General features: G+C 47.1%; 1 protein-coding gene across 1 annotated transcript in view; it reads right to left on the reverse strand.

Annotated features, from left to right (window-relative positions):
* Positions 1-12,893, reverse strand: part of CDAN1 (codanin 1) — a 207,687-nt gene that overhangs the window by 178,145 nt on the left and 16,649 nt on the right. The window contains exon 2 of the mRNA XM_075330481.1: positions 7,816-8,501. Within this exon, the coding sequence (XP_075186596.1) occupies positions 7,816-8,501 (686 nt within the window). The remainder of the gene's footprint in view (positions 1-7,815; positions 8,502-12,893) is intronic.

The raw sequence follows: 12,893 nt of genomic DNA on the forward strand, positions 1-12,893 counted from the left end.
TCGCTGAGGTCACGCTGCTACTGCTGCACGTGAGTACTGTGCTCACTTTGCAGCCCGTGCGCGCTCCCGTGGTGCCCCTGCGCGCTGCCGTGTTAGCCCCTGCCCGTGCCCCCCTGCGATCTGCCCCCCCCGACATCCCGATCTGCTCCCCCCCCCCCCCGACATCCCGATCTGCTCCCCCCGTGATCTGACTGCCTCCCCCATTATCTCTATTCTGCTTCTGCAGCTCCCTCTCCGGTCTCCCCCTCTGCTCTCCCCCCCCTCTGCTCTCAACCCCCCCTCTGCTCTCAACCCCCCCTCTGCTCTCAACCCCCCCTCTGCTCTCAACCCCCCCTCTCCCCCGACGTCCTCTTACCTGTCTTCACCGGCCTGATCACATCTGCGTCCATCGCTGGGTCCTTCCTGGGCATTCTGCTAATCTGCCTGCTGCTCCTGTAAAGCTGTCCATCTCTCTGCCATCTGTTCCTCTGCAGCTCTTCTGGTCAGTGATCCTCCTGCTAGTCCTCTGGGTAGTGTGAGTATAACTTTTTTTTTTTTTTCCCGTATCCCCTGTCCATATTTACACCTCATCCGTCCGTGCGTCCCGCCAAGCGCTGATCAGGGATGCAGATAACGGATCGACATCCCTGCTCAATTTTTGGCGTGACTTTTTTTTCCGTATCCCCGACGCTTTTTGTATCGCATCCGTCCGTGCGTCCCGCCAAGCGCTGATCAGGGATGCAGATAACGGATCGGCATCCCTGCTCAATTTTTGGCGTGACTTTTTTCCGTATTTGCGACGCTTTTTGTATCGCATCCGTCCATGCGTCCCGCCGAGCGCTGATCAGTGATGCAGATAACGGATCTGCATCCGTGGTCAGTTTTTGGCGTGACTTTTTTCCGTATTTGCGACGCTTTTTGTATCGCATCCGTCCGTGCGTCCCGCCAAGCGCTGATCAGGGATGCACATAACGTATCTGCATCCATGGTCAATTTTTGGCGTGACTTTTTTTTTTACGTATCCCCCGACGCTTTTTTTTATCGCATCCGACCGTGCGTCCTGCAGCGGCCGATCAGTGCACTGCGTCTGTGCGTTTGAAAAGTCAAATGGCGCTCCTTCTCTTCTGAGCCCCGCCGTGCGCCCAAACAATTACTTTCCACCACATATGAGGTGTCTGTGTACTCAGGAGAAATTGCACAATACGTTTTATGGTGCATTTTTTCCTGTTACCCTTGTGAAAAAAAAAGCTACCTAGTTGAAGCAACCGTTTTGTGGTAAAAAAAAAAAATTTTCTTTTCACGGCTCAACGCTATAAACTTCTGTGAAGCCCCCAGGTGTTCAAAGTGCTCACCAAACATCTAGAAAAATTATTTGAGGGCTCTAGTTTCCAAAATGGTGTCACTTGTGGGGGATCTCCACTGTTTAGGCACCATAGGGGGTCTCCAAACGTGACATGGCGTCCGCTAATGATTCCAACCAATTTTGCTGTCAAATGGCGCTCCTTCTCTTCTGAGCCCTGCCATGCGCCCAAACAATTACTTTCCACCACATATGAGGTATCTGCGTACTCAGGAGAAAATGCACAATACATTTTATGGTGCATTTTTTCCTGATAGCCTTGTGAAAAAAAAAGCTACCTAGTTGAAGCAACAGTTTTGTGGTAAAAAAAAAATTTTTTCTTTTCACGGCTCAACGTTATAAACTTCTGTGAAGCCCCCAGGTGTTCAAAGTGCTCATCAAACATCTAGAAAAAATATTTGAGGGCTCTAGTTTCCAAAATGGGGTCACTTGTGGGGGAGCTCCATTGTTTAGGCACCTCAGGGGGTCTTCAAACCTGACATGGCGTCCGCTAATTAGTGCAGCTAATTTTGCATTCAAATGGCGCTCCTTGCCTTTCGAGCACTGCCGTGTGTCCAAACATTTGATTTCCACCACATATGAGGTATCTGCGTACTCAGGAGAAAATGGACAATACATTTTATGTTGCATTTTTTCCCGATACCCTTGTGAAAAAAAAAGCTACCTAGTTGAAGCAACAGTTTTGTGGTAAAAAAAAAAAATTTTCTTTTCACGGCTCAACGTTATAAACTTCTGTGAAGCCCCCAGGTGTTCAAAGTGCTCATCAAACATCTAGAAAAAATATTTGAGGGCTCTAGTTTCCAAAATGGGGTCACTTGTGGGGGAGCTCTATTGTTTAGGCACCTCAGGGGGTCTTCAAACCCGACATGGCGTCCGCTAATTAGTGCAGCTAATTTTGCGTTCAAAAATTCAAATGGCGCTCCTTGCCTTCCGAGCACTGCCGTGTGTCCAAACATTTGATTTCCACCACATATGAGGTATCTGCGTACTCAGGAGAAAATGGACAATACATTTTATGTTGCATTTTTTCCCGATACCCTTGTGAAAAAAAAAGCTACCTGGTTGAAGCAACAGTTTTGTGGTAAAAAAATTTTTTTTTCTTTTCACGGCTCAACGTTATAAACTTCTGTGAAGCCCCCAGGTGTTCAAAGTGCTCATCAAACATCTAGAAAAAATATTTGAGGGCTCTAGTTTCCAAAATGGGGTCACTTGTGGGGGAGCTCCATTGTTTAGGCACCTCAGGGAGTCTTCAAACCCGACATGGCGTCCGCTAATGAGTGCAGCTAATTTTGTGTTCAAAAATTCAAATAGCGCTCCTTCCCTTCCGAGCTCTGCCGTGCGCCCAAACAATTGATTTTTACCACATATGGGGTATCAGCGTACTCAGGAGAAAATGCACAATAAATTGTAGGGTGCACTTTCTCTTTTCTCCCTTGTAAAAATGAAAATTTTATGGCTAAAGTAACATTTTTGTGTTAAAAAGTAAAATTTTCATTTTTTCCTTCCACATTGCTTTGGTTCCTGTGACGCACCTAAAGGGTTAATAAACTTCTTGGATGTGGTTTTGAGCAGTGTGAGGGGTGCAGTTTTTAGAATGGGGTCACTTTTGGGTATTTTCTGTCACCTCGGCCTCTCAAAGTCACTTCAAATGTGATGTGGTCCCTAAAAAAAATATTTTGTAAATTTTGTTGGAAAAATTAGAAATTGCTGATGAACTTTGACCCCTTCTAACTTCCTAACGAAAAAAAAATTTCTTTAGAAAATTGCGCTGATGTAAAGTTGACAAGTGGGAAATGTTATTTAGTAACTATTTTGTGTGACATATCTCTCAGATTTATGGGCATACATTTTCAAAGTTTGAAAATTGCGAAATTTTCCAAATTTTCACACAATTTCCTAAATTTTCACAAATAAACGCAAAAAGTATCGGCCTAAATTTACCACTGACATGAAGTACAATATGTCACGAAAAAACAATGTCAGAATCGCCAGGATCCGTTGAAGCGTTCCAGAGTTATAACATGTCAAAGTGACACTGGTCAGAATTGCAAAAAATGGCCCGGTCATTAGGGTGTTTTAGTGGCCGGGGGTGAAGGGGTTAAAGGAGGTAATGTATACCGGTAGTAGGAAATTAAGGTAAGTATAGCTTTGAATCCACAGGTAAAAACAGAAAATACATGGTGACCAAAAGATTTTGCAACACACCCTGGTCTACCATGCGGGATGGATCATAAACAAACCCATTCACAAGATACAGTGCTCCTATAATGGAGGATTCAATTAATTTGTATTAAAAATGTTACATAAAGGAGGATGAAGCATCCACGCTGCAAGAAGTAATTCCAAAAAGATTCTCAATGACCTTTTTCAGCTAACCTTTTTCTATTGTTGAGCAATATGGCATGTTATGTATCCCTGTGGGGTTAAAGGTTAGGTTGACACAAGTGGGAGTTAGTATTTCATTGCAAAGCAGTAAGGCCTAGTATAGTTATTTTACTCACTTATATGGCGCCATTAACTCCAGAGCGCTATACAGACGTGATCGTCACTGTCCCCATTGGGGCTCAACATTTACATTCCCTATCAATATGTCTTTGGAATGTGGGAGGAAACCTACACAAACGGGAGAACATACAAACTCCTTCATTCACACAACAATGTTCCTTGTTAGTGAATGCTAGCCAATATACTGGAGCACGCACACTGGCAGAATGCACGATTCTCAGTGGATTTTTTTCTTATTGTAAAATCTCTTCCCCATTGAACACCGTGGGGGGACTCAGCACCATAGGAATATAGGCCCTGCCATTAGGTGACACTTGGCATACAAAAAAAAAATTAAAAAAAAAAAAAAAAAAAAAAAAAAAAAAGTGTCCACTCTGCCTGGTGGGCTACACAATCTAACCAGAGATTAAAAAGCTAAGGGTACCTTCACACTTTAGCGACGCAGCAGCGATCCGACCAGCGATCTGACCTGGTCAGGATCGCTGCTGCATCGCTACATGGTCGCTGGTGAGCTGTCAAACAGGCAGATCTCACCAGCGACCAGTGACCAGCCCCCAGCCAGCAGTGACGTGCAAGCGACGCTGCGCTTGCACGGAGCCGGTGTCTGGAAGCTGCGGAGACTGGTAACTAAGGTAAACATCGGGTATGGTTACCCGATGTTTACATTAGTTACCAGCGCACACCGCTTAGCTGTGTGTGCAGGGAGCAGGGAGCCGCGCACACTGAGCGCTGGCTCCTTGCTCTCCTAGCTACAGTACACATCGGGTTAATTAACCCGATGTGTACAGCAGCTACATGTGCAGAGAGCCGGCAGCACAGGCAGCGTGAGAGCTGCGGAGGCTGGTAACCAAGGTAAATATCGGGTAACCACCTTGGTTACCCGATGTTTATCTTGGTTACAAGCTTACCTCTGCTGTCAGACGCCGGCTCCTGCTCCCTGCTCGCTTCATTTGTCGCTGTCACACACAGCGATCTGTGTGTCACAGCGGGAGAGCGCCTTTGAAGAAAACGAACCAGGGCTGTGTGTAACGAGCAGCGATCTCGCAGCAGGGGCCAGATCGCTGCTCAGTGTCACACACAGCGAGATCGCTAATGAGGTCACTGTTGCGTCACAAAAAGCGTGACTCAGCAGCGATCTCGGCAGCGAGCTCAATGTGTGTGAAGCACCCCTTAGTGTGGCAGCAAAAACAAGTCAAAAGCGAAGCTTATTCTCTACCGCTCTGCTGATGCAGCGTCCCTGCTGAAGTCATGCTTTTATTGAATTTAGGAGGCCGCATGGCACAATGTAAATATTAAATATAGAGTAGGACCCCCCTATCGAGATTTGCCGTGACGTGGCAGCTCAAAAAATGTATCAATTATTTGCTAAAAAATCTCATTTTGCATTATATTACAGTTGGAATAATATGTGAATTTTCACTTTTAATTGTTTGCATGCCATTCTCAAGCAGTGCTGGCTCCCCCCTTTACTGATGCTTACAGACAGCCATCGCCCGATTGCCTAACCTTGAGAAGCCAGCTATCAATCAGCTTTCATATCCCGTTGACAGAGGATAGCAAAAAGAAAGACAACTGCCTTGTTGTTGTGAAATAAAACAAAAAAAACAAAAAAAAGAAGAGTATCGCTGCCTGAGCCGGATCTGATCGTCACAGGGTAGTACAGGCAAGTAGGTAGCCCATTGGGGAAAAAAAACAGTCTTGGTCAACTCCTTTATTATAAAGGAGGGAGCACTCAAACGTAAGCAGCACCTTCACAATCCCTAATCTTGAATATTACCCACAATGGACGCCAGGATCACCATCCTTGAAAAAAGCCCTCGGTCCATCTAGTTCACCCTTCCTCCACCAGTTCTACATTTGGTCACTAAGTCATTTATAACTAACAATGTTGTGTGTAGTGAGGAAATCATCCAGCCCTGATATAAAAGCTGTTATAGTATCTGCCATTACTACCTCTTGTGGTCGGCATTCCACAGTCTGACCGCTCTAACTGTAAAGAACCCTTTCCTATTTAGCTGCCGGAATCGCTTTTCTTCCACTCGCAGTAGAGAAGACGTCTGCACTCCATATTGAATTTGGCTATAGGGGGATGCATGACCAGCGACCAGGTGGGACCTCCAGGTAGGTTACGTGACTAGTTCATGCTGTGGGATCCCTGGATTTTAATAGAAGGAGGTGGTGGACATTCACGTCACTTGGTAAAATGATGAATCAGAAAAAGAAAAACAAAAAAGAAAAAGCAGCAGACTTGATAAAGTGGTGTCTGCCTCCTAACTAGGTGAAAACTGAGCAGGCTAGTGTCTGATGAGAGGCTGGGAAGAGCCTACACTTTTCTTCTACCGAATGTCAGCCTTCTAGCAGCAGGGCCTATACTTATGGTACTGTGTCGCTCGATGATATTAATGAAGGTGCATATATTGACAGCCAGCCTGTGCATTTATCTGATGCGGACAAACTGGTCGGAGAATGCCAATGTTCAGGTGAACCCAAACTTAAAACACCACAACATTTTACTGCAAATTGGATGCACAATTTTTACAGGGGAGGCATGTATAAAACAAATATAGAGATACAGATACAGATACAGATACAGATACATATACATATATATATATATATATATCTACACATATACACATACCACTTGTACATGTTATGCAATCAATTGCACCACTCAAATCCAGCATAGATGAACTTTTATAATTAACACGAACAATAATTGCATGCAGAATGATTGCCATCTACCGTAGGTTTATATTATCATTGCAAGTGAAACTGCGCAACTGCAAAACTTTGTACCTTCTCCAAAAAAAACACCCTAAATTTGCAATGAAAAAAATCAAAAGCAAAAGGAATCTTGTTTGAGATGAACTTGCAGGCGACGGGTTGACATGTAGCCTGTGTGCACACCGCATAGAACGGCTCTGTGCAGAAACTGTAGATGTAATGCCAAGGATGGGAACATTAGGAAAACCTTTCCAAAGGCTTGTTGAATGGCATCATTCTTGGCACCAAATATCTGCCTTTCTGCAAGAAGCCATATTATGCTGTTTGCATAGAGCCCTAAACCTTACAAGGCCAAAGAAATTCAATAAAGTCCTTAGTATTTCCCTTAAGGCCCAGTCACACTAAACAACTTACCAGCGATCCCAACAATGATACTACCTGATAGGGATCGCTGGTAAGTTGCTAGGAGGTCGCTGGTGAGATGTCACACTAAGCGACGCTCCAGCGATCCCACCAGCAACCTGACCTGGCAGGGATCGCTGGAGCGTCGTGGAAGCGATGCTGCGCTTGGTAACTAAGGTAAATATCAGGTAACCAACCCGATATTTACCTTGGTTACCAGCGCACACCACTTAGCGCTGGCTCCCTGCACACCTAGCCACAGTACACATGGGGTTAATTACCCGATGTGTACTGCAGCTACATGTGCAGAGAGCAGGGAGCCGTGCACACTGCTTAGCGCTGGCTCCCTGCTCTCCTAGCTACAGTACACATGGGGTTAATTACCCGATGTGTACTGCAGCTACATGTGCACAGAGTAGGAGCCGGCACTGACAGCTGAGAGCGGCAGACTGGTAACGAAGGTAAATATCGGGTAACCAAGGAAAGGGCTTCTTGGTTACCCGCTGTTTACCAGCGTCCGCAGAAGCCGGCTCCTGCTGCCTGCACATTTAGTTGTTGCTCTGTCGCTGTCACACACAGCGATGTGCGCTTCACAGCGGGAGAGCAACAACTAAAAAATGGCCCAGGACATTCAACAACAACCAACGACCTCACAGCAGGGGCCGGGTTGTTGCTGGATGTCACACACAGAGACATCACTAGCAAGTTGTGCATCAGAAGCGATGTTGCGAGCGATGTTGCTTAGTGTGACGGTACCTTTAAAAATTAGTCAGCTCTCGCAGATAAGATGGATTATCGCTATGGTTTTCATCCATAAGATTAGAAATTCCCATTTCTCTTACCTTGCAGACTCGCAGGAAGCTCCCATCGGAGGAAATTCTTCTAAATTGTTAAGATTCAGCTGGACACTACTAGGTGAGGTGCTTGTATCAGCGCTCCCTTGCTTTCCCCTACGAACACTCCAAGGACTGTTCTCGCCTTGTGCGTCATCTTCCAAGGAGCGTCTGCTTATGTCTTTGGAAGCATGACGATTAGATGTATTGTTCTTCTTTCTGTTCCGTTTCGCTGTATGTCCTTCTGGAGTGGCCACCATAAAGTTCCCAAGATTTGGTTTATGCGCCGATCGCTTTTCGTTGTGGTGTTGGGCAGGGCTGCAACTCGAGTTAGGACTAGTTTGAAAAGTCGTTCTACTAAAATTGGACCTTATAAAAGACGAGTCATTGGGTGTAGAATTAGGGGATAAAAAACCCATGTCTGAGGCACTTGAACTATTAGGGGTTTGTGCAAACAGCTGAATTCGGCTTCCTCGATGTCCAGGAGAGTTGCTGCTTCTCCGCTCTGGGTTGGATCTTTGGCTGCTAACACTGGCGGCTTTCACAACAGTCTTTGATTTTGGAGTTTTGGCTGGGGTGGACGGCCCATAACTCAGGACTTTACTGGTCTGTTCACGAAGAAAATTAAGCAGAAAGGGGACAAAATCCTTCCGAAGTACGTCAAATGATGCAAGCGTGGGATCAACATGGCTTTCCTATTAACAAACAAGTATTATATACATGTTATATAGGACAAGTAATAATGGAATGACAAAATAAAGGCGAAAATAAGTTGTGCACAGGCTGCCAATAGTGGAATGTTTAAAAAGGAGGCTGTTGATCACGATCCTCTTGTTCTCAGTGATGTAAGCCGCCGCTCGAGGAGTCTGATGGTGGCTACCTCATAGAGAAGACACCGGTGTGTGGAGACGTTGGTATAAAGTGTCCAGGGGCACGGTAGGGGCTTGTGTAAGGTCTGATTCAGACATCTGGATACAACATGTTCCCCTTATACTCTATAACGCGATTTACATGTCCATGCAAAAATCTAAAAAGGCAGATTAGGTTTTGTTTCCCTGTAGTAACAATGGAAGTCTATAGCGGGCTTTACACAATACAATATATCTAACAATGTGTCGGCGGGGTCACGTCGTAAGTGACGCACATCCGGCATTGTAAGTGATATTGTAGAGTATGAAACCTACGTGCGATTGCATGCAAAGAAGGGAATTTTGTTTACTTACCGTAAATTCCTTTTCTTCTAGCTCCAATTGGGAGACCCAGACAGTGGGTGTATAGCTACTGCCTCTGGAGGCCGCACAAAGAACTACACTTAAAAGTGTAAGGCCCCTCCCCTTCTGGCTATACCCCCCCGTAGGAGTACGGATTCCTCAGTTTTAGTACCAAAGCAAGAAGGAGGAAAGCCAATAACAGTTTCAAAAACAAATTCAATCCGATAACAAGATCGGAGAACTTAAGAAACAACATGAACAACATGTGCACCCGAAAAACGAAACCCTAAGAACAAATAGGGCGGGTGCTGGGTCTCCCAATTGGAGCTAGAAGAAAAGGAATTTACGGTAAGTAAACAAAATTCCCTTCTTCTTTTTCGCTCCTAATTGGGAGACCCAGACAGTGGGACGTCCAAAAGCAGTCCCTGGGTGGGTAAAAAGATACCACATGAACGGGCTGTCAGACAGCCTCTTCCTACAGGTGGGCCACCGCCGCCTGAAGGACCTGTCTACCTAGGCTGGCATCTGCCGAAGCGTAGGTATGCACTTGATAGTGTTTGGTAAACGTGTGCAGACTCGACCAGGTAGCCGCCTGGCACACTTGCTGAGCCGTAGCCTGATGCCGCAATGCCCAGGACGCACCCACGGCTCTGGTAGAATGGGCCTTCAGTCCAGATGGAATCGGAAGCCCAGCAGAACGGTATGTGTGAAGAATTGGTTCCTTGATCCACCGCGCCAGGGTGGATTTGGAAGCTTGCGATCCCTTATGCTGACCAGCGACTAGGACAAAGAGCGCATCAGAACGGCGTAGAGACGCCGTGCGAGAAATGTAAATCCTGAGTGCTCTCACCAGGTCCAACAGATGTAAACCCTTTTCAAATTGGTGAACTGGATGCGGACACAAAGATGGCAAAGTGATATCCTGATTGAGATGAAAGGAAGAAACCACCTTGGGAGAAAACTCTGGAATTGGACGCAGTACTACCTTGTCTTGGTGAAACACCAGGAAGGGAGATTTGCAAGATAACGCCGCTAGCTCGGACACTCTTCGAAGAGACGTGACCGCCACAAGAAAAACTACCTTTTGTGAAAGCCGAGAAAGGGGAACCTCTTTCAAAGGCTCGAAAGGCGGCTTCTGGAGAGCAATGAGAACCTTGTTCAGATCCCAGGGTTCCAATGGCCGTCTGTAAGGAGGAACGATATGACAAACTCCTTGGAGAAACGTGCGTACTTTAGAAAGCCGTGCCAAGCGCTTCTGAAAGAATACGGATAGCGCGGAGACTTGACCCTTAAGCGAGCTAAGCGACAAACCTTTTTCCAACCCAGACTGCAGGAAGGAAAGAAAAGAAGGGAATTTTGTTTACTTACCGTAAATTCCTTTTCTTCTAGCTCCAATTGGGAGACCCAGACAATTGGGTGTATAGCTATTGCCTCTGGAGGCCACACAAAGTATTACACTTAAAAGTGTAAGGCCCCTCCCCTTCTGGCTATACACCCCCAGTGGGATCACTGGCTCACCAGTTTTAGTGCCAAAGCAAGAAGGAGGAAAGCCAATAACTGGTTTAAAGACCAATTCAATCCGAGGAAACATCGGAGAACTGAACTATACCACATGAACAACATGTGTACCCGAAAAAACAGAAAAACCCCGAGAAAACAGGGCGGGTGCTGGGTCTCCCAATTGGAGCTAGAAGAAAAGGAATTTACGGTAAGTAAACAAAATTCCCTTCTTCTTTGTCGCTCCATTGGGAGACCCAGACAATTGGGATGTCCAAAAGCAATCCCTGGGTGGGTAAAAGAATACCTCATGATAGGGCCGTCAAACGGCCCTCTCCTACAGGTGGCCAACCGCCGCCTGAATGACTTATCTACCTAGGCTGGCGTCTGCCGAAGCGTAGGTATGCATCTGATAATGCTTGGTAAAAGTAAGTAGACTCGACCAGGTGGGTGCCTGACACACCTGCTGAGCCGTAGCCTGGTGCCGTAATGCCCAGGATGCACCCACGGCTCTGGTAGAATGGGCCTTCGGCCTTGAGAGAACCAGAAGCCTAGTAGAACTGTAGGTTTCAAGAATTGGTTCCTCGAGCCCCCGAGCAAGGGTGGATCTGGAAGCTTGCGACTGTTTACGCCGACCAGCGACAAGGACAAAGAGTGCATCCGGGTGGCGCAGGAGCGCCATGCGGGAAGTAGAACCTGAGTGCTCTCACCAGAACCAACAGATGCAAATCTTTCTGAAATTGATGGACTGGACGAGGACACAAAGAAGGTGAGGTGATATCCTGATTGATATGAAAATGGGATACCACCTTAGGGAGAAATTCCGGAACCGGACGCAGAACTACCCTGTCCTGGTGAAGGACCAGGAAGGGAGTTTGTATGAGAGCGTTGCTAGCTCGGAAACTCTCCTAAGAGACGAGACCGTTACTAGAAGGCCACTTCCCGTGAAAAACGGGAAGGGAGACATCCTTCAAAGGCTCGAAAGGCGGCATCTGGAGAGCAATTAGAACCTTGGTCAGATCTCAGGGCTCTAACGGCCGCTTGTACGGAGTGCTGAGAAGACAAACTCCCCGTAGGAACGTGCGTACCTGAGGAAGTCGTCGTTTCTGAAAAAATACAGATAGCGCTGAGACTTGTCCCTAAAGGGAACTGAGCGACAACCCATTTTCCTACCTAGATTGCAGGAAGGAAGGAAACATAGACGATGCAACCGGCCAGGGAGAAACACCCTGCGCCGAGCACCGAGATAAGAACATCTTCCACGTCCTGTGGTCAATCTTGGCGGACGTTGGTATGCTAGCCTGTCTCATGGTGGCAACCACGTCCTGAGGTAATCCTGACGACACTAGGTTCCAGGACTCAATGCCACACCATCCGGTTGAGGGCCGTAGAATTCAAATGGAAGAATGGCCCTTGAGACAGCCAGTCTGATTGGTCTGGTAGTGCCCCCGGTTAGCCTACCGTGAGGCACCACAGAACCGAGTACCACAACATCCTCGGCCAATTTGTAGCGACGAGGATGGCGCGGCCGCAGTCGGTCTTGATCTAGCGCAGTACTCTGGGCAACAATGCCAGAGGTGGCACCTAAGGTAGCTGGAACTGCGACCAATGCTGAACTAAGGTGTTTGCCGCCAGAGCTCGATGATTGTGAAACCGTGCCATGAAGCTGGCACATTGTTGTTGTGCCGTGACGCCATTAGATCGACGTCCGGCCTCTGTCAGCGGCGCCAGATCTCCTGAAACCCGTCCGGGTGAGGAGACCATACTCTTTCGGCCACACCTCAGCGACTTAGGAAGTCAGCTTCCTAGTTTCCACACTTGGGATGTGAATTGTGGATATGGTGGATGCCGTGTCTTCCACCCACATCAGAACCTGCCGGACTTCCTGGAAGGCTTGCCGGTTGCGCGTTCTTCCTTGGTGGTTGATGTATGCCACCGCTGTGGAGCTGTCCGACTGAAGTCGGATATGCTTGCTTTCCAGCCGCTGTTGGAAGGATTGTAGGGCAAGATACACTGCTCTGTGTTCAAGAACATTGATCTGAAGAGTGGACTCTTGCTGAGTCCACGTACCCTGAGCGCTGTAGTGGAGAAAAACTGCTCCCCACCCTGATAGACTCGCGTCTGTCGTAACTATCGCCCAGGACGGGGATAGGAAGGACCTTCTTTTTGACCAAGAGGTGAGAAGAAGCCACCACCGTAGAGATTCCTTGGCCGCCTGAGAAAGAACGACGACTCTGTTGAGGGACGTCGACTCCTCGTCCCATTGGCGGAGAATGTCCCATTGTAGTGGACGCAGTAAAACTGCGCGAAAGGAACTGCCTCCATTGCTACCATCTTACGTAGGAAGTGCATGAGGCGTCTCAATGTGTGCGACTGGTT

This window comes from Anomaloglossus baeobatrachus, chromosome 12, assembly GCF_048569485.1.
Source record: "Anomaloglossus baeobatrachus isolate aAnoBae1 chromosome 12, aAnoBae1.hap1, whole genome shotgun sequence".
NCBI lineage: Eukaryota > Metazoa > Chordata > Amphibia > Anura > Aromobatidae > Anomaloglossus > Anomaloglossus baeobatrachus.